Here is a 22,069-nt window from a genome sequence, read left to right as displayed (position 1 = left end):
ATTTCACTGAAATTCTGTCTTCCTAATTACATCAGGGAAGACAGGCTTGCACATTCCAGTGAGTGCCCTCTATTGGTTTGCAACACTGAGGCAGCAGCTGACTTCCTAATTACATCATGGAAGACAGATTTGCATATTCTTCCCATGGTCCCTTGCGAAGTGCAGTGCTAAAGGCTTAATAAGTCTCCATACACCTATATGGTGGTCTCTCCCCAAGGAGTGACAATATCCCCTTTACTAATTGTAGCACAGTTAGAATTTTTTTCTTTAGTTTCCAAGAAATCTGTGCTGTTAGGGTCAATGCACACAGAGTTTTTTGACTCTGAATCCACCTCAAAATCAGCCTCCAAAAAAGCCTCACCATAGAGTTCTATGTATTCCACTAGCTTTTTTTTTCCCCACTAGTGGAGAAAAAGCAACATGACCTTTCTTCAAGCGGATTCCGCCTGAAAAAACCAACAGGAGTCTATGGGAGGCAGAAAAACCACTAGCAGTTTTTGAAGCTGTTTTTGCAAAAAAAAAAAAAAAAAAAACGCTAGTGGTTTTTCCAGCGTCCATATACTGTGCTGGAGGAAAAAAACATGTCCTAATTTTTTCCTCTCCATAATCCTCGCCAAAAAACTCTGTGTGCATTGACCCTTAGATTTTGGAGCCTTAGATTTTGGAGGAAAGGGAGATCAGAGACCTTGGAGAGTGCAGTATGTATCCCATAGGAATACAAAAAAAACAATGTCCAGCAACAAGTAATGTTACAATAAATATAAAACTTAACTTTTAATGGTGGAAAAAAAAACCATCACAAGATACCAAGTGAAAGAATTAAAAATCACAAAAACATACAAAAAAAATGCCATGAAGTAACCCGCCGATGTGTTTCAGGGCGTTAACTCCTTAGTCATAGTGATGCTTGTATCCCATAGGGACCAGATCTCCTGAAAGGTATCCGTTGTGTTGCGGAGTGTGACATTGAGGCACTCCAAGCTGCGCACATCTTTGACATGGGCCACAAGGGCTGGACCGGCAGGAGGGTGCACATTTTTCCAATGGAGAGCCACAAGTGTTTTAGCAGCAATGGAAAGATATAAGAAGAGTTTAGAGGTCTTTTTGCCAAGTTGTCGGGGAGGTAGATTAAGTAAATAAACGAGAGGGTCCAGTGTGTGACACTCTGGAGAAAGAGCTCATCAGTCAACCTCTTAAAGGGGTTGTCCCATCTCAAGGATCCTTTCTCTACTGTTAGGCTATGTAAATTGAAGCCTTTTTCTAAATATATTGCTTTAGAAATTCTGCTTTATTTGCATGGTATGTGAATTTATGCTCCTCATTGTTTACACAGTGTTGCTATAACCACGGACCTATAGGACAAGTGACATCACTCACTCACTGCTCTTCCTGGCAGGGGAATCCATACATATAATTGCAGTTATCTGATAAAGCTGAGTCTGTTATCTCTCTATGTAAACACACAGATAACACTTTGTTCTGTACAAGAATCTGCAGATTATCTGACCTTCAGAAGTGTTCTGTGTCCTGTTCAGCAGGAGGGAGAGAAATACAGGAAGTGAGAAGCAGACACTGCATGCAGCCTGGCTGAGAGACTGAAGTGGGAAAACCCCTTTAACTTCTGTCTAAAAAGTACAGATCAAGGGGCGGCTCCAAAAAATGTGGAACAACGTACCCAATGCAGGGGATCCTGTATTTCAACACTGTCTCTTTCTGATTGGAGCTTTGAGACACACTCCCTTGTCTGATCCACATTATTCAGTACTTTTGTAGCACTGCCAGTGCACTATACTGGAGCAATGTAGGTTGTCCTCATTTTATCTTTCTTTTTTGTTAACATGAATACATTTTTTTTGTTTACCCTTATTTATATATTTTACCCAGGGATTGAGGGTCTCTCACTGGAGAGACACAGGTGAAGACTTTTTTTTATAGGCATTGCTCCATGGAAACAGTGTATGCATATTAGTTCTGCTCCTGTTCAGGTGCAAGAAGGTCCTGTCCACAGATGGGTATCTCTTTCTTTTGAAAGAATCTCCAATTTGGCTGATATGAGAAAGGTTTCTTCATTCTGGAAGAGAGGTGAGGGTGTAATTTATAGGGTATAGCTGAGGGTATAAGAGGGTTAAGAGAGTTCAATCACATCGGGCTATAAGTGGTAAAGGTCCTGTACGCTGTCTCTTCACAATAATTACCATATATACTTCAGTATAAGCCGACCCGAGTATAAGCCGACCCCCCTAATTTTACTACAAAAAACTGGGAAAACTTATTGACTCGAGTATAAGCCGAGGGGGGGAAATGCAGCAGCTACTGGAAAATTTCAAAAATTAAAATGGTTTTTGGGTGCAGTAGATGCTGGGGAAACCCAGTCCTCAAGCTCAGGGAAGGGGCGGACAGACAACCAAAACACCCCCTCCCCTGAGCTTGAGGACTGGGTTTCCCCCCCACTTGGAATTCAGCCTGGCTGACTATAGGGTATCTGCAGTGCTCCTATTAACCCCTTCCTGACGGAACAGGAGCACTGCAGATCCCCTATATTCAGTAGACACAGAGATACCTAATGTGTTTGTGTTACACAGTCATTTTCTACTTTTATGTGTATTCTAGGGAAAGGAGGGATTTAGAAGTTTTATTTATTTTACTTTTTTATTATATTTTTTAAAGCTTTTTTTTTTTTCTTCACTATTTTATGGGAGATTGTATACATTACTATTGCGGCTGGTCATAGATTCCCCCCCCCCCCCTCCAAAAATTTTTTTTTTTTTTTTTTTTTTTTTTTGCTTGATTCGAGTATAAGCCGAGGGGGGCTTTTTCAGCACAAAAACTGTGCTTAAAAATTCGGCTTATACTTGAGTATATACGGTATGACCAGAAGTATAAACAATATGTTAGAGCTGAAGGACCTTCTAACCTGAAGGGGTGCAGAGAGTACGGCTGCATCTGGTCCCCGGAACCACAGAGGTTGTGGTTGTATTTGGACCCAGGAGCCTTATGAGGAGACCAGTACTATGTACAACATATTATTGCTGGGGGGCTAGGTATCTAACTTAATCTGGGTCTAAGAGCCACATAGGTTGTCATTGCATTTGGGTCCAGGAGCCTTAGGGCTAGTTCGCACGTAGGTTTTTTTTTTTTGTTTTTTTTTAAATGTAGATTGTGAGCCCCACATAGAGCTCACAATGTACAGTTTTCCCTATCAGTATGTCTTTTTTGGAATATGGGATGGAAATCCATGCAAACACGGGGAGAACATACAAACTCCTTGCAGATGTTTTTTTTTGCCCTTGGTGGGATTTGAACACCAGGACTCCAGCACTTCAAGGCTGCAGTGTTAACCACTGAGCCACCGTGTGGCCCCTCGCACGTAGGTTTTTGTTCCGGATTTTGACGCGCAATCCGAATCAAAATCCGGGTCAAAAAACCACCTCCCATTGGCACGGATTCCACGGCGGAAACTGCTGCGGCGTGCGTGTCAAAACAATCTCTCCGGACTAGGCCCATTCATTTGGGCTTAGTCCGAAGTGGAAAGCCGCGACTGTCAGAAGCCGCGCCAGGCGCACTTTGGTCTGGATTCTGATGCGGCTTCCCGCGTCCAAATCTGAACCAAATAACTATGTGTGAAGTAACTCAGTGTCTTTACCCAATATGAGGAGACCAGTACTATACACAATACATTATATTATACAGAGATTCGGGGGGACCTGCTACAGCGATATAGTCAGGGGGCCTGTTACAATAGATTTTCCATTGGGGCCCAGGAGCTTCATGTTACGTTTCGGATAAAATCTAAATGTCTATTTGTTTTTAGCCTTAAAGTCCCCCCCCCCCCCCCCCCAAGTATAACATACTGCCCCCCATAGGTGACTTGTGCACATAGGCATGTACCATCTTGAAGACTGTGACGGTGTATTTTCCTGCTCAGCACGTGACACCTTGTAGCTTACTGCATGAGAGATGCGCTTTTTGTTGCCATGAGAACCCTTCATGCTGAGAAGACGGAGCATCCGAATTTCCATCTCTCCTGCTGTTTATTTCTCTCTGTGATGAGCCCTGTTACCAAAAATAGACCTTGCTAGAGTGTTTTCTGTGTCTGTGAGCTGGCCCGTATGCCTCCGCTGTGCCACGATGTTGGGGAGAGAATGTATGCTGACCATCGTCATTGTAAATTACGAGGGTAGGTGACGCTTTTTTTTTCCTACTTTTTTTTTTTTTTCTCTGTCATACAGAATCTTAAGACTCTGCAAGAATCCAACCTTAAGATGAATCATGCTATAACTATTATGGTAAATCCAGGAGCATGTGACGGGCTGCGATCATGTGCCGGGTATTGTTGGGATGCATTATGCGGATTTGGAAGTGACAAGCTATTGAAGATCTTTACACAATGCAGGAAAACACATCCCGCTGCTTGCTGGCAGTATATATCTGGATAGGGAGATGCCTGTGGCCTGGGGATTTATAGTTTATTTATGTCTTGTGTAATATTAATACAATTTATTATGACGTTTTTGACCTCACCGACAAAATTCGTTCCTTATCTCAGTTTGCTTTGATAAAACATAAGACGCTGGTACGTTAATACTGATTAATTTGAGGTGCTTTATGTTTTTTTTTATTGAAGTTTGACTTGAAGTACCACCACTGACCACATGGGAGTGCTGCAACAAGAGACCTGCACATGTCCAATAATATTCTATAGCACCACCTAGTGGTAGAAACATGTAGTTCATGTTTTCTGCCCTGCATGAAATCTTGTGTGGGAGTTTTGCCTCCATGCTTACTACAGCTGAGCATAGACCATATTGAATTACATTTTTATCACTTGAAATGACCTAGAGACAATACAATTCTTTTTATAGGTCAGCAGATTTGGTGTTAATATTATTTAAATGCACTTGTGTTAATAGAACATTAGTATTTATTTTTACCATTTTTTTTTTTTTTTTGTGTGTTGGGGTGATATCAGTGATATGTAACTATATATATACAATTGTTCATCTCAAAATTTTTCCTAAAATATAAAGTTTTTCAGGACCTATTCTTAAGTAATTAAGTTGGTTGAATCCGTCTTGGGAGTCCTCACTTGGGTGAGCGCCACTTCCTCTTCTCAGGCCAGTGATATCACTTTCTATTGGTCACATGGCCAGGCTGAAGCTCATTTCCCGCAATGAAAGGGATTGAGCTGCAATACCATCCATGGCCACTATACAGTGTACAGTGAGTGACAAAAAGGGATTTATTTATTTATTGTGCTTACTTATATAGCGCCATCCTATTCCGCAGCGCTTTACAGATATTGTCAGTCACTGTCCCATATAGGGCTCACAATCTACATTCCCTATCAGTATGTCTTTGGAGTGTGGGAGGAAACCGGAGTACCCGGAGGAAACCCATACAAACTCCTTGCAGATGTTGCCCTTGGCAGGATTTGAACCTAGGACTCAGCGCTGCAAGGCTACAGTGCTAACCACTGAGCCACCGTAAAACGAGTTGTATTCTTTCTTCTGTTTTATTTTTACTTTTATTGTCATTACAACATGATGTCTATGCCTTTTTTATTACAATACTGAGTGCTAATATAGAGGAATTCTGAGATAATTTTCAGTCTGGGACCAATGTGATCAGAGATTAGGAGAGAGTCAACTCAATGTTGAACTGGTCCAGAAGCGTAACTTGAAGGTGATGGGTGACAATACAAAATCTGTAACTTACCATGTCCTATGTGTGTCCTTAGGGAGAGACCACCTTCTCTGGTGTGTGGAGACTTATACAGCCATAGTTGCTCCACTGCAAGGGAACATGGGAAGAATATGCAAATCTGTCTCCCAAGATGTAAACAGGGAGACAGTGCCTCTGTTATGCTGCCCTCTATAGCAAGCACCCTGAACAACATTTTTTTTTTTTTTTAAGGTCTCCGTCTGTGCCAAATCAAAAACACCAAGTGCACGAAAAAAGTGTGGGTGCCACACTAAAAAAAACGTGCCCAGGATGCTTGCCAAAAAACGCACCCTTCCCCTAAAGGGGAGAGAGGTTCCTGACTCAAACTCTTCCCCACAAGGACCAAAAGGTGACCGAGTGGGGTCGAGTATCCGATGGACCATCTGCCGGAGCAGGATGGCCCTACCAACACATCCGTTTTCCCCTCGGGCTGCCACCACCAAGGGTACTCAGGATTACCAGTCGCCAAGTTTCTCTCCGGGCTGCCACCACCAGAGATACTCCTTGGCTCAGGCAAGAAGTCTGCGCCTGCCCTGGTTCCCCAGGACAGGTCAGCTGAAAGAGGGGAGAGACCCATTACAGGCCTCATCCCCAGACACCGTCAGGAAGCGTCCCAAAAGGGTACAGCATCCCTTCGTCGACACACAAAAAGGTGACAGAGTGAAAATAAAAAACGTGAGAAAAACACTTAAGTGGTAAAGTGCCCTTTCAGAGCCCGGTTTACCGCCGGATCTATAAAAATTACTCCAATGCTGGTAAACCAGGCATTAAGGAGTGGGGTGCTCAAATGGTGTAATCCAGTGCCACGCAATAGTGCCAAAATCAGTGGGGTTCCCAAGCCCAGTGACTTAAGGCACCCTGGGGGCCACTCAACCCCCAGGGCACGACACCAGAGACCTTCGAGCGCTTCACCGACCCATGGTAAGATCCCCAAGGGAGCGTCCTGTCCCCCTTGGTGGTCGTGTCGACAGCGTCTGTGGCGTTCTGCCAGCCCCCTGCAGTGGGTCCATCACCTCCACTGGCGGAGCCTCAAGTGGTTCTCCGTTCAGATCTCCATAGCTTTCGGCCTACTCCTGCTGTGACTGGTCGCAGACCCGGCTCACCAGCAGTTTCGCCTACTAACTACTTCTGATAAGAACAGATACTACACTTGATCTTAGCCAAAAGGCCGAGAAGCGATAACAACATGCCCGACTTCCCAGAAGCCTTCACTGCATGTTCCCTTGCAGTGGAGCAACTATGGCTGTATAAGTCTCCACACACTTGAGAAGGTGGTCTCTCTCTAAGGATAGACGTTATCCCCACAATCTGGTCTCTCAACCTCTTACTTAAACCAACTCAATTCTCTCTAGGCTGCGCTGATGAAGTCCAAAGAGACAGAAACGGTGCCGTCTGTAGCTGAGAAATTGATTTGGTTATAATCTTGCATCATGCAGCGAAGGCTTCTGGGAAGTCGGGCATGTTGTTCAGGGTGCTTCCCATAGAGGGCAGAAACAGAGGCACTGTCTCCCTGTTTACATCTTGGGAGACAGATTTGCATATTTTTCCCATGTCCTATGTATAATACAGGTCCTATCTATAATACTGGTTTCTTATGTTGTAGGAAGACCCTTGGCCCTCCTCAGGCTCTTGGGGCCAGTAGTGAATGCTACCTCCCTGTCCCCTATAGCTATCCCCCCTGCTTTAAAGAAATGAGTCTTGAGTTGGCCTAAATGGGTAAATCCAATAACGTTGTCTGGCAGTAACTTATTTCTTTCTTCTCCCTAAAAATAACATAAAGGCTTGCAGAGGAGAGTAGGAAGGAATCATTGCTGGCAGCAGGGAGTCACGAAGAATCTGTCACCCCAGGGGCAGATACAGACAGCTGAGGGAACCCGTACAAGAACAGTTATGGGCTCCTAGTTTTCCAATATCTCAGCATAGAGGACCCTCATATGTCTCACCAATCCACAGGTTCCCCCTGAAGAGGAATAAATCACCCATGTGTGTCCGCCAATACAAAGCTCAGAAGGTGGACACTGTGCAGGCTCAGGAGACTCAACACTAGGGGGCACTATAACAATATATTGAGTATACTGATAAAATTCGCATACTGGCATCTTCTGACATCTTAGTAATTTATGGGTTAAACCTTTTAAGATCAGGCACGAGTGTCTAAATGAGTTCTTTAATCAAATGAAAACCACAGGATGCGTATATAGAAAAGATGGCGACTGTCATTGTCTCCTGTGGAGAAGATCTCCATAATACAGTGCCATACCCTGTACTATCCGAGCGTTGGCTATGTCACCTTAAGGGTTATATGAAGGACACCTTATCAGTGTCTTAGGAGTACAGTCAAAACAAAATTGTATTTTTGCAGATTTCTAGAAGTTGTCGCTCTCCGTTCTTTCCCGCAGAATTCTGCTTGATAATCTAATAAGTGCAAAAGAAGGTTTCCCTCCAGGGATTCTCACAGTGGTCTACTAAAACATTAAATATATTAAAAACCACTATTACTCACCAGCTACTAGACGGATTTACCACAAATCAAGGTGCAGGACGTTTTTCATTTTCCTTCCCGATTCCATTTATTTATATTAGATTATTCTCAGCTCAGTGCCCGCAATGATATCTTTTACTGCTATACTCTCCGCACAGCCAGATTGATTTCAAAGAAATTGGGTATTTAATTAGAAAGCGTCTGCAGATGTACCCTCGCCGGAGATCCCTGGGGCGATCCAGAATCATCCATGAATAGGCACATTGTATGCAGTCACACTTTCTAGAGAGTGCAACTAATGGGCCCGTGCGCGGGTTAATAACCTGCCTGTCTTGGAATGCCTACATGTGTCTGCACACATCATACCATATCCTCCTCCACTAACATCTGTACAATGCAAAGATATTCCTTGTCCATCCGAAATGTGAAACAGACTGCATTAGGCTGATATTCCTATAGACAAGGAAAAGGGCCCTTCACGTACAGGATTCCTTCAATTTCAGTATAGGAAGTTCTACATGCTACATGAAAAGCATGTACAATCTGTATACTATACTCCCCTCATTCAATTGTGGTTTAGGCCCGCTTCACATCAGGGTTTCCATTTGTGGAGTCTGCTTGGGGACCCCTCCAAATGGAAACCTAATCCGCATAAAAAAGGGGTTACCTTAAAAAATCCACGGACCCCATAGACCAGAGGTGGGCAATTAATTTTCCCATGGGGCTGCATGAGAAATTGTAACGGTTTTAGAGGGCCATGTGCACACCCACTTCTATGCTGACTCCGCCCATTCTCAATCATCTTTCCACACAGTATATTCCTGCTACAGTCACCCGTACATTATATGTCCCCCTCCAAATGTCCCACAGTATTAAGTCCCTCTCCTGGTGCCCCAGTATAAACTAGCAGAAACTAGAGGGGGACATTAAACTGGGTCAGCTGGAGGGGGACATTAAACTGGGGTCAACTAGAGGCAGACATGTCACCCTCCAGCTACCCCCCCTGGTTTAATATCCTCCTCCAGCTGCCCCAGTTTAATGTCACCCTCCATCTGCCCCCCTAGTTTAATGTCCCCCCTCCATCAGCCTTCAGTTTAACTGCCCCCTACATCTGCCCCTAGTTCCCCCTCTTGCTCACACATGCTGTCTCTTCTCTCTATCATCCAGCAGCCTCCATTGCTGGCAGCTTGCAGAAAGCACACAGTCCCCTGTGGCTCCGCCCACTAACGAGTCATAGCCTACCCTGGTGATAGGCTGTGATGACATCATCACAGGTCCTTGAAAAAACTTCCACTAGCTATGCGGGCCGGTTAGAAGCATTCAGAGGGCCGGATGTGGCCCGCGGGCCATACATTGCCCAGTTCTGCCATAGACTATAATGAGGTCCATGTGGTTTCCGCACAAAAAATGCAGAGAGAAAAGTGATGCTTGCAGGAATTTTCTCTCCGCATTTTTCATCCAGAGAGGGGAACGGAATGGCCGAACACAGATGTGAACTGGGCCTTAGTAGCAACTAATGGTGAATGTGTTTCATCTGGAACCTCCGTCTATGTGGATTGTTCTCTTCACCTCAGTTGGTCAAATATTTCAATAGCATTTCCTTCCTTGGCATGGGGAACGGTGACATTGAGCGAGTGGTTTGATCTGTCGCAGAGCAGGAGGAGCTAAGAAGATCAATATGAAAAGTGATGTGCAAAAGTTTTAGACAGGTGTAGAAAAAATACAGTATTATTAATATTATTAAAATCCTGTACATGAGGACCCAAAAGACAGAAACCCTATCCGCTTAAAAAGCGGAAGCCTGCAGACCCCAAAGTCTATAATGGGGTCCGCCAGGTTTCTGCTTCCTTGCAAGACTTTTCTCATCACTGATTTTAAGCAAAACGTGGGACAAAGCCTTGTACAAAGACTCAAATGGTAGTGAGAACCCAGCGTTAGCTCACATTCAAGTGAATGGGAACTGATCTGCAGTACCTGACCTGGCCACTACACAGAGAACGGAGCTGTTGCTTTCTGTTTCCTTCTTGGTGTATCAGCTGCTGATTCACGGGAGTCTTGGGTGTCGACTCCCATCAAATTGATATTGATGACGTATCTTTTAGAATAGGATATCAATATTTACTCCAGAAAACCCCTTTAGAGCAATGTTACATGTCGATCCTTGAAGATAAATTGGAATTGATTGAAGCAAACCACTTGTATGATTATATGAATTCTACGGGGTATCTTGACATGCAGTTGGCACAGGAACGCTTGTGTTATATTCATAGCAGCTGAAGGATCATCTTTAAGGTCGTCTATTAAAAATGTATGCGGGTCTAAAAGCTGTCGGTCCACTGTCATTTCCACATCAATCAGCCGACGTACATAATCGGGGCCTGACGGACCACTTACATGTCATTGACTGTCAGAGCATCATTACCGCCCCCATAGCCTGTAGCATAGGGTATTGAACACCATTCAGGTGCTACACAGGGTGATCCCATTATCTTAATAATAGAGCAGTAATTCCAGCCTATAAATAGCAATGTTCCTGGGACTGCTCTTAGACAGCTCTGACAGATTACTGATAGCCCGAGTACTACATCACGGTATCACTGTACCAAACACTATATGACCTGGCTCTACTGTGCAGTATTATTAGCCGCTGGTTCAGTGCCATGGCTATGACATCTTAGGTCATTATTTACTACCCTTATTTATAAGGTTCCAACATAAGCTGTAGCAGTGTGCGGAAAAGGCTCTCAATGATGGCTTCTGTCTCTATAGGACCGCAAGCTATTTTTCCTACATCAGACCCTGGTTTTATGGTGTGGCTCATGTCACATTCAAACTCACATCTCTAGTCCCAGCTGCCCCTGACATTGAGAGATCCTCAGGGGTGTAACTATGGTTGTTAAAGCCGTAGCAGTCGCAACCGGGCCCTGGACTTTGAGGGGGCCCGACATAAAATACACTGCTACTCTCAATGGAAGTTATGGGCACCATTACAGATTTTGCACTGGGGCCCAAGAGCTTTAAGTTACAGCTATGGATAGTCCTATAAAGTGGTCTCTCAAGGTGCAATAATTGGATCCAACCACTGGGTTTTAAGACTGATGGGACTTTCAATCCATTTAGCTTAAAACCTGTGATGACCCCACCTTATTAAGAGTTAGAGATCACACCACAACTGTTTTATGGTTGACGCTGAGTTTGGCCACAGCATTTATTAAACCAGATTACATAAATATAAACAGGAAATAGACCATTCCCATGCCCCGCCTCTTCCTTTTTGACCTTTGCCCTGTAATGATGCCCCGCTGTCCCACAGGGGGCAGTTGAGGCACGAAACTTCCTCCCAAGGGACATGGACCTTCTGCCTGCTGTGACACTGAAAAACAAAGACAAAAAAACAAAAGATAGACCCATACCAAAACAAACAAACCGTGAGGGCAAGGGTGCGTGGGAGTTCAGAGGTGCAGCCCCACACACGTGTCCCCAGTTTTATTCAAATAGCTCCACCTCCATAGATGTGACCGAGCACGTCATCACTTTGAATGTAAAATTCTGCAATGTATACCGCAACTCTGCAGCTGGAGGCCCCCTTTATCGGACCCCTACCAATCTTTAAAGTGTAGACTCATACATTTCAATGGGCCCATACATGCAGCCATAGTTTTTGCAGCTGTATGTCCGGACCGGATTGAAGAGCCACAAAACATGGATTAGGTCCTGTACCTGTCTGTACTTCTAGCTCTGTCAATGGTCCGTGAAAACCGCAGATACCGATCCGTGTGTCATCGGTGCCGTTTTTACTGACCTGTAGACTGCACACGGTAAAAACCGTCCCCTGTAATTTTTGTATTGGCATTAACCCATGTGGGTTTTTTTGTACCAGGTTGCTGGGAAGAGGTTTCGGTTAGTAAATGTTGCCCTCATTCTTCCTAAATTCCGTTGATCTCCTTCTCAGCACGGAATAGTAGACTTCAAAGCAGAGCAAGAGAAGTCCTTTGGATGCTGAAGAGACATTGATTAGAAGACGTGCCGGTCTGCAATGTAATAGGGAGATCCTGGACTAAGTGTGAATGTTAAAGCGGAGTCTTCTAATGAATCATTCATCAGTCCTGAAAGGCAAGCTTGTTCCGTAGTCTTATTGGCAATGTTCATCAGGCTGAGATTGAACATGTCTGGATGTCTCTTCCTCTGCAGCCTAGATTAGGTGATAATTTAGTTTTACAATGGCTGTGTTTTAGCTCTTAATCCTGCAGTGAAAGGAAATGAATAGATGAAGAAGAAAACAGTGATTAATTCTTCAGGCCTTATTATAGAATGTAAAATCTTGTTTAATTGCAACATGTGCTTATTATATTGTCAGGCTGCGCGTGTGAACTGTGCCGGGTGCAGGGCTGAATGCATTACATTGCTGACATACATCATATCCAGCTCTGCAGGATGACAGCTCAAGGGGAAAGCTGGGATATTGCAGTGGACAGCATTAGGGTGTTCACATCAAATGTCTTTTTTTGTCTAGAATTCACAAGCGCAGGAATCAATGAGAAATGATCATCACCCGGCTCTGTATCAAAATATCAAACTAGACAAACCAATACTAAGAATGTACTTGTTTTCTTTACTGTATATAGGGAGTAAACAGCTTATATATATATATATATATATATATATATATATATATATATATATATATATATACACTCACCGGCCACTTTATTAGGTACACCATGCTAGTAACGGGTTGGACCCCCTTTTGCCTTCAGAACTGCCTCAATTCTTCGTGGCATAGATACAACAAGGTGCTGGAAGCATTCCTCAGAGATTTTGGTCCATATTGACATGATGGCATCACACAGTTGCCGCAGATTTGTCAGCTGCACATCCATGATGCGAATCTCCCGTTCCACCACATCCCAAAGATGCTCTATTGGATTGAGATCTGGTGACTGTGGAGGCCATTGGAGTACAGTGAACTCATTGTCATGTTCAAGAAACCAGTCTGAGATGATTCCAGCTTTATGACATGGCATTGCATTATCCTGCTGAAAGTAGCCATCAGATGTTGGGTACATTGTGGTCATAAAGGGATGGACATGGTCAGCAACAATACTCAGGTAGGCTTTGGCGTTGCAACGATGCTCAATTGGTACCAAGGGGCCCAAAGAGTGCCAAGAAAATATTCCCCACACCATGACACCACCACCACCAGCCTGAACCGTTGATACAAGGCAGGATGGATCCATGCTTTCATGTTGTTGACGCCAAATTCTGACCCTACCATCCGAATGTCGCAGCAGAAATCGAGACTCATCAGACCAGGCAACGTTTTTCCAATCTTCAATTGTCCAATTTCGATGAGCTTGTGCAAATTGTAGCCTTAGTTTCCTGTTCTTAGCTGAAAGGAGTGGCACCCGGTGTGGTCTTCTGCTGCTGTAGCCCATCTGCCTCAAAGTTCGACGTACTGTGCATTCAGAGATGCTCTTCTGGCTACCTTGCTTGTAACGGGTGGCTATTTGAGTCACTGTTGCCTTTCTATCAGCTCGAACCAGTCTGGCCATTCTCCTCTGACCTCTGGCATCAACAACGCATTTCCGCCCACAGAACTGCCGCTCACTGGATGTTGTTTCTTTTTCGGACCATTCTCTGTAAACCCTAGAGATGATTGTGCGTGAAAATCCCAGTAGATCAGCAGTTTCTGAAATACTCAGACCAGCCCTTCTGGCACCAACAACCATGCCACGTTCAAAGGCACTCAAATCACCTTTCTTCCCCATACTGATGCTCGGTTTGAACTGCAGGAGATTGTCTTGACCATGTCTACATGCCTAAATGCACTGAGTTGCCGCCATTTGATTGGCTGATCAGAAATTAAGTGTTAACGAGCAGTTGGACAGGTGTACCTAATAAAGTGGCCGGTGAGTGTATATATATATATATATATATATATATATATATATATATATATATATATATATATAATATATATATATATATTTGTGATATAATTTGTCAACAATATTATGGTGGCCAGTATCCATATACATATAGCCATGATCAATTCTGGATATACATGTTACATGTCAGTTGCCTATAATAAATAGAATGCTTGATACCTTAGGACAGGGGTGGGCAATTCATTTTCCCATGGGGCCACATGAGAAATCGTAACGGTTCTAGAGGGCCATGTGCACAGCGGCAAATTTAGCTCCACCCACTTCTATGCTGACTCTGCCAATTCTCAATCATCTTTCCATGTGCCCGCACACAGTATAATCCTCCTACACTCACCCGTACATTATATGCCCCCACATTTTAATGTTCCCCTCTAAATGTCCCACAGTATTAGGTCCCTCTCCTGGTGCCCCAGTGTAAACTAGCAGAAACTAGAGGGGACATTAAACTGGGGGCAACTAGAGGCAGACATGTCCCCCTCCAGCTACCCCCCATGGTTTAATATCCTCCTCCAGCTGCCCCAGTTTAATGTCACCCTCCATCTGCCCCCTAGTTTAATGTCCCCCCTCCATCTGCCTTCAGTGTAACTGCCCCCCTACATCTGCCCCTAGTCCCCCCTCTTGCTCACACATGCTGTCTCTTCTCTCTATCATCCAGCAGCCTCCATTGCTGGCAGCTTGCAGGAAGCACACAGTCCCGTGTGGCTCCGCCCACTAACGAGTCATAGCCTATCCTGGTGATAGGCTGTGATGACATCATCACAGGTCCTTGAACGAACTGCCACAAGCTATACGGGCCGGGCAGAAGCAGTCAGAGGGCCGGATGTGGCCCACGGGCCGCACATTGCCCAGATCTGCCTTAGATCATGCTTCCTAATCTTTGTGCAGAAAATAGCCTTCATGCGGTAGTCTCAGCAGTGTCGGTCTTTCCCACAGTAGTCACAGCATTGCATTTCCTTTCTACACTATAAAAAATTTGAGAGTCCTCAGTAGTTGATCCCTTTTTTAATGGCTAACTAAATTGATGACAGATTGCAAGCTTTCGAGGCTCCAAGGCTTCTTCCTCAGGCATAGTTAGGGAGAGGACTAGGACTCTCGAAAGCTTGCAATCTGTTGTCATTTTAGTTAGCCATTAAAAAAGGGATCAACTACTGAGGACTCTCAGTTTTTTATATCCACTGGCTGACGCAGTACAAAGATATTTTTTCTTTCTACACTAGGCACTGTAGGGCCCCTCCTTTCAGCAGTACTCACAGCAGTACATACCTTTGCTGCAGTAGTCACAGCAGTGCTCTCTTTACTGCAGTAGCCACATAACATTACCGCAATACTCGCACAGTACTACATTATTACCGTACTCCTCTCACAGTAGTCACTGGTGCATTTCCTTTCGGCAGTAGTCACAGAAGTGCCCTCTTTCTTGTGTAGCTATGGGGAGTGCATTTAGCACCATGCCCTGGTCTATGAAGGGGCCCCAAAGGTCCCTTTACCACACAAAATATACCACTCTTCTAAATGACGCAAGATAGCTAGAGACCCATCACAAATTCTGCGCTGTTAAAAAGTAAGCTAATATTTATAATGTCTTAAGCTAAAAAAAACAACCCAAAAAACATACTTCCAAGATGTTGGTGATAAATTTTACAATATTACAGTACAAGGCCTACAAAAAGATGGCTTACATCTCTTGTCTGTTGCTATACAGTGATCTTTGCACAGCTTTTCCTCTTGGCTCAACATATCCATAAGATGAGAGATACAAGATGACCCTCTTTAGGAAAAAAAAACCCGTATATAAACAAGTATAAGCCGAATTTTTCAGCACAGTTTGTGTGCTGAAAAAGCCCCCCTCTGCTTATACCCGAGTCAAGCAAAATTAATAAATAAAAATTTTTGACCAGCCACAATAGTAATGTATAGAATCTCCCATAAAATAGTGGAAAAAAAAGAAGCTTTAAAAAATTATAATAAAAAATTAAAATAAATAAAAGTTGTAAATCCCTCCTTTCCCTAGAATACATATAAGTAGAAAATTACTGTGTAACACAAACACATTAGGTATCCTGTGTCTACTGAATATAGGGTATATGCAGTGCTACTGTTCTGTCGGGAAGGGGTTAATAGGAGCACTGCAGATCCCCTATATTCAGCCAGACGGAATTCCAAAAAACTCCAGTCCTCAAGCTCAGGGAAGGGGCAGACAGACAACCAAAACACCCCCTCCCCTTCCCCAGCACCTACTGCACCCAAAAACCATTTTAATTTTTGAAATTTTCCAGTAGCTGCTGCATTTCCCCCCTCGGCTTATATTCGAGCCAATAAGTTTTCCCAGTTTTTTGTGGTAAAATTAGGGGCCTCGGCTTATAGTCGGGTCGGCTTATACTCGCGTATATACAGTAATAATTAAAATTTTCGGTACTCTGTCACAAGATGTTTGTACTATATGTGTCCATGCGTGGTCTTCCAGTGGTTGCACACTGATTTTCCACATGTCAGGATCCATTACTGTAGTCATGTTAGACAGATGTTTAATATCTGTGTATATCCATGTTAATATAGTCGCAAACATGCTTAGTTTATGGACTGATATTCAGCTGATGTGGAATACATGTAATATCTTACATACTTCTCATATGTATATCCTATTTTCTGCAATGATCTATTTGATATGATCTAAATCATAATCCTATGAATATCCAGATTAGAATAATATTATTGAGATCACAATTTTCCGATCTAATAGTAGTAATTTTTTTTTTCCACATTTTACAGCCGATATATGGAGCGACCATTCGTTTCAGACAGATCCAGATCTACCACCAGGTTGGAAGAAGATTAATGACATTGCAGGAATCTATTACTGGCACATTCCAACTGGAGCAACCCAGTGGGAACGCCCTGTGTCTGCCCCAACCGATCTCCCGGGATCACGAAAGGGATCTCTTAGCTCTGTGACGTCATCGCCTACTCCGGAGAACGAGGTACAACTCAAGATATTTCACATGAAATCTACATAGCTGCTTGTAGACTCAGAGACTCGAGTGTGCTAGTTCCTATTATAGTTATACTGATGCCATTACTTGTAGCTTTATTTTATTCAGATTTTTTTGTTTGAGAAGGTATTACCACTGAAATGGTGAATTTTGATAAGATAGACCCAGCACACGTACAGTCAGAGTATTTTTTCCCAAGTAGTTATTTAAGTCTAGAATATAAATATTGGAATCTTCATTTTACAAGCTGTCACTTCCAAATTCAAGCCGATCCATCTACCGATATCCTATAATCAGTATTTGTGATTGAAAGCTATAATATTATATGAGATCTTCATGAACTATGAATCCCCCTTAGCAGATTCACCATATTGGCTTTTCCCGTGATCAATGACTTTTAATGTTTCCCATCATACTCTTGCATTATTATATATTATTGTTCATTACCCTGGGTCAAAGTATCACTGTATACCACATGTTCTATAAAGACAACATACTGCAACATCAAGTAATAGTCAAGGGTATCTACAGTTATAAAACAACTTTTACAAAGGAGTAGTATGAGTGAATCAAAGAAAGTTTGTACTATATCTTAAAAAAAAAAATAATTTCAGGTTGAGTTACTTTGGACATAAAATTCTACGGAGAGGGAAGAGGGGGAGGAGGAGGCTGAAACACACACACACTGAGCGCTCTGCTGCACTTAGTAACTAGAATAGCTCCTTTGACTACTATATTTAGTAAGCAATAGCCTTCTCCTCCCCTTTCCCTCTCCATAGACTTCTGTGTGTGAGGTTGGAAATGGATATGTGAGCCTAAGTGAAAGGTAGGAGGAAAACAGCCTGATAAGTGTATATACTGTATAACAAAGTTTCTTATATTCGCATGTACTATTAATTTGTATTTAAGTTGTTTTATATATGGAGGTGCGCTATACAATCTATGTTACTAGCACAATTCTATCTCTATTTTATGATAACCCAATACTATCTTATCTCAGACAGTTTCTGGTGACCCTTTAGTTGAGAGTCCACTCCAGACTTGTGGTGCACTGTCCAGTGCCTGGTAACACATTGGTGTTGTATCAGTATACACAGGTGACTTAAGCTGCCCATACACATTAAATGTGTGTTGGTTGAGCACACAGATTTTGGTGGGACTGATGGGTGATCTAATGTGTATGGGGGCATCTAGACTCTTCCCCAACCACAGATGTCTGGGGAGAGAATGGTCAGGTAGGTTGAATTCCCCTGTCCTTATTGAGAATACATGCATGCCTGACTGAAGGTGCAGTGTATGGAAAATTTGAAGGAGACAGCTGTGAGCTGAATGAGCATTGGCAACGGGTGTCTCTTGTCATGTCCTCATTACTCACCTGTCTGTTGGGCTGTCTCAGTTCGGGCAATGTGTCAGTCAATCAGGAGATGAAGTGAGATCCTGCACTGGATTCCTGACTGAATGGACAGGTGGATATATACTATTTGTTATTTTAAAAGGAGTCTGTCAGCACAAAATGTATATATAAACTAATGCAGTAACCTCTAGGGCTGTCGGCACAGTTTACAAGGATTTATTTCTTATTCAGGGCAGTTGAATTATCCTTTTATCCTTATCGAAATGAGCAGGAAAGGGTTTTAAGGGCATTGCTTTCCATCAATGGGCTTTAGGGGCATTGCTTTCCATCAACGGGCTTTAGGGGCATTGCTTTCCATCAATGGGCTTTAGGGGCATTGCTTTCCATTAATGGGCTTTAGGGGCATTGCTTTCCATCAATGGGCTTTAAGGGTATTGCTTTCCATCAATGGGCTTTAGTGGCATTGCTTTCCATCAATGGGCTTTAGGGGCATTGCTTTCCATCAATGGGCTTTAAAGGCATTGCTTTCCATCAACGGGCTTTAGGGGCATTGCTTTCCATCAATGGGCTTTAAGGGCATTGCTTTCCATCAACGGGCTTTAGGGGCATTGCTTTCCATCAACGGGCTTTAGGGGCATTGCTTTCCATCAATGGGCTTTAGGGGCATTGCTTTCCATCAATGGGCTTTAGGGGCATTGCTTTCCATCAACGGGCTTTAGGGGCATTGCTTTCCATCAATGGGCTTTAGGGGCATTGCTTTCCATCAATGGGCTTTAGGGGCATTGCTTTCCATCAATGGGTTTTAGGGGCATTGCTTTCTATGAATGGGCTTTAGGGGCATTGCTTTCCATCAACGGGCTTTAAGGGCATTGCTTTCCATCAATGGGCTTTAAGGGCATTGCTTTCCATCAACGGGCTTTAGGGGCATTGCTTTCCATCAACGGGCTTTAGGGGCATTGCTTTCCATCAATGGGCTTTAAAGGCATTGCTTTCCATCAACGGGCTTTAGGGGCATTGCTTTCCATCAATGGGCTTTAAGGGCATTGCTTTCCATCAACGGGCTTTAGGGGCATTGCTTTCCATCAACGGGCTTTAGGGGCATTGCTTTCCATCAATGGGCTTTAGGGGCATTGCTTTCCATCAATGGGCTTTAGGGGCATTGCTTTCCATCAACGGGCTTTAGGGGCATTGCTTTCCATCAATGGGCTTTAGGGGCATTGCTTTCCATCAATGGGCTTTAGGGGCATTGCTTTCCATCAATGGGTTTTAGGGGCATTGCTTTCTATGAATGGGCTTTAGGGGCATTGCTTTCCATCAACGGGCTTTAAGGGCATTGCTTTCCATCAACGGGCTTTAGGGGCATTGCTTTCCATCAATGGGCTTTAAAGGCATTGCTTTCCATCAATGGGCTTTAAGGGCATTGCTTTCCATCAACGGGCTTTAGGGGCATTGCTTTCCATCAACGGGCTTTAGGGGCATTGCTTTCCATCAATGGGCTTTAGGGGCATTGCTTTCCATCAATGGGCTTTAGGGGCATTGCTTTTTATCAATGGGCTTTAAGGGCATTGCTTTCCATCAACGGGCTTTAGGGGCATTGCTTTCCATCAATGGGCTTTAAGGGCATTGCTTTCCATAAATGGGCTTTAAGGGTATTGCTTTCCATCATTGGGCTTTAGGGGCATTGCTTTCCATCATTGGGCTTTAGGGGCATCGCTTTCCATCAATGGGCTTTAGTGGCATTGCTTTCCATCAATGGGCTTTAGTGGCATTGCTTTCCATCAATGGGCTTTAGGGGCATTGCTTTCCATCAATGAGCTTTAAGGGCATTGCTTTCCATCAACGGGCTTTAGGGGCATTGCTTTCCATCAATGGGCTTTAGTGGCATTGCTTTCCATCAATGGGCTTTAGGGGCATTGCTTTCCATCAATGGGCTTTAGTGGCATTGCTTTCCATCAATGGGCTTTAGTGGCATTGCTTTCCATCAATGGGCTTTAGGGGCATTGCTTTCCATCAATGAGCTTTAAGGGCATTGCTTTCCATCAATGAGCTTTAAGGGCATTGCTTTCCATCAATGGGCTTTAGGGGCATTGCTTTCCATCAATGGGCTTTAGGGGCACTGCTTTCCATCAATGGGCTTTAGGGGCATTACTTTCCATCAATGGGCTTTAGGGACATTACTTTCCATCAACGGGCTTTAGGGGCATTGCTTTCCATCAACGGGCTTTAGGGGCATTGCTTTCCATCAATGGGCTTTAGGGGCATTGCTTTCCATCAATGGGCTTTAGGGGCATTGCTTTCTATGAATGGGCTTTAGGGGCATTGCTTTCTATGAATGGGCTTTAGGGGCATTGCTTTCCATCAACGGGCTTTAAGGGCATTGCTTTCCATCAACGGGCTTTAGGGACATTGCTTTCCATCAATGGGCTTTAGGGGCATTGCTTTCCATCAATGGGCTTTAGGGGCATTGCTTTCTATGAATGGGCTTTAGGGGCATTGCTTTCCATCAACGGGCTTTAAGGGCATTGCTTTCCATCAACGGGCTTTAAGGGCATTGCTTTCCATCAATGGGCTTTAAGGGCATTGCTTTCCATCAATGGGCTTTAGGGGCATTGCTTTCCATCAATGGGCTTTAGGGGCATTGCTTTCCATCAATGGGCCTGTAGGGGCATTGCTTTCTATGAATGGGCTTTAGGGGCATTGCTTTCCATCAACGGGCTTTAAGGGCATTGCTTTCCATCAATGGGCTTTAGGGGCATTGCTTTCCATCAATGGGCTTTAGTGGCATTGCTTTCCATCAATGGGCTTTAGTGGCATTGCTTTCCATCAATGGGCTTTAGGGGCATTGCTTTCCATCAATGAGCTTTAAGGGCATTGCTTTCCATCAATGAGCTTTAAGGGCATTGCTTTCCATCAATGGGCTTTAGGGGCATTGCTTTCCATCAATGGGCTTTAGGGGCACTGCTTTCCATCAATGGGCTTTAGGGGCATTACTTTCCATCAATGGGCTTTAGGGACATTACTTTCCATCAACGGGCTTTAGGGGCATTGCTTTCCATCAACGGGCTTTAGGGGCATTGCTTTCCATCAATGGGCTTTAGGGGCATTGCTTTCCATCAATGGGCTTTAGGGGCATTGCTTTCTATGAATGGGCTTTAGGGGCATTGCTTTCTATGAATGGGCTTTAGGGGCATTGCTTTCCATCAACGGGCTTTAGGGGCATTGCTTTCCATCAATGGGCTTTAGGGGCATTGCTTTCCATCAATGGGCTTTAGGGGCATTGCTTTCTATGAATGGGCTTTAGGGGCATTGCTTTCTATGAATGGGCTTTAGGGGCATTGCTTTCCATCAACGGGCTTTAGGGACATTGCTTTCCATCAATGGGCTTTAGGGGCATTGCTTTCCATCAATGGGCTTTAGGGGCATTGCTTTCTATGAATGGGCTTTAGGGGCATTGCTTTCCATCAACGGGCTTTAAGGGCATTGCTTTCCATCAACGGGCTTTAAGGGCATTGCTTTCCATCAATGGGCTTTAAGGGCATTGCTTTCCATCAATGGGCTTTAGGGGCATTGCTTT

The 22,069-nt window shown here is 43.9% G+C and overlaps 1 protein-coding gene and 1 pseudogene across 5 annotated transcripts in view; one reads left to right on the top strand and one right to left on the bottom strand.

Moving 5' to 3' along the window:
- Window positions 1-22,069, top strand: part of APBB2 (amyloid beta precursor protein binding family B member 2) — a 385,145-nt gene that overhangs the window by 154,764 nt on the left and 208,312 nt on the right. For 4 of the 5 annotated variants that reach the window (XM_075261547.1, XM_075261546.1, XM_075261581.1 and 1 more), the window contains one exon: window positions 16,921-17,129. In XM_075261547.1, coding sequence (XP_075117648.1) covers window positions 16,921-17,129 — 209 coding nt within the window. Of the gene's footprint in view, window positions 1-4,066; window positions 4,178-16,920; window positions 17,130-22,069 lie in introns of those variants that run through there. The other variant, XM_075261555.1, reaches the window with a different exon arrangement.
- On the bottom strand, window positions 6,777-6,901 carry LOC142190755 (U2 spliceosomal RNA; annotated as a pseudogene).

This window comes from Leptodactylus fuscus, chromosome 1 (genome assembly GCF_031893055.1).
Source record: "Leptodactylus fuscus isolate aLepFus1 chromosome 1, aLepFus1.hap2, whole genome shotgun sequence".
NCBI lineage: Eukaryota > Metazoa > Chordata > Amphibia > Anura > Leptodactylidae > Leptodactylus > Leptodactylus fuscus.
This window is presented reverse-complemented; position numbering and strand designations above follow the sequence as displayed.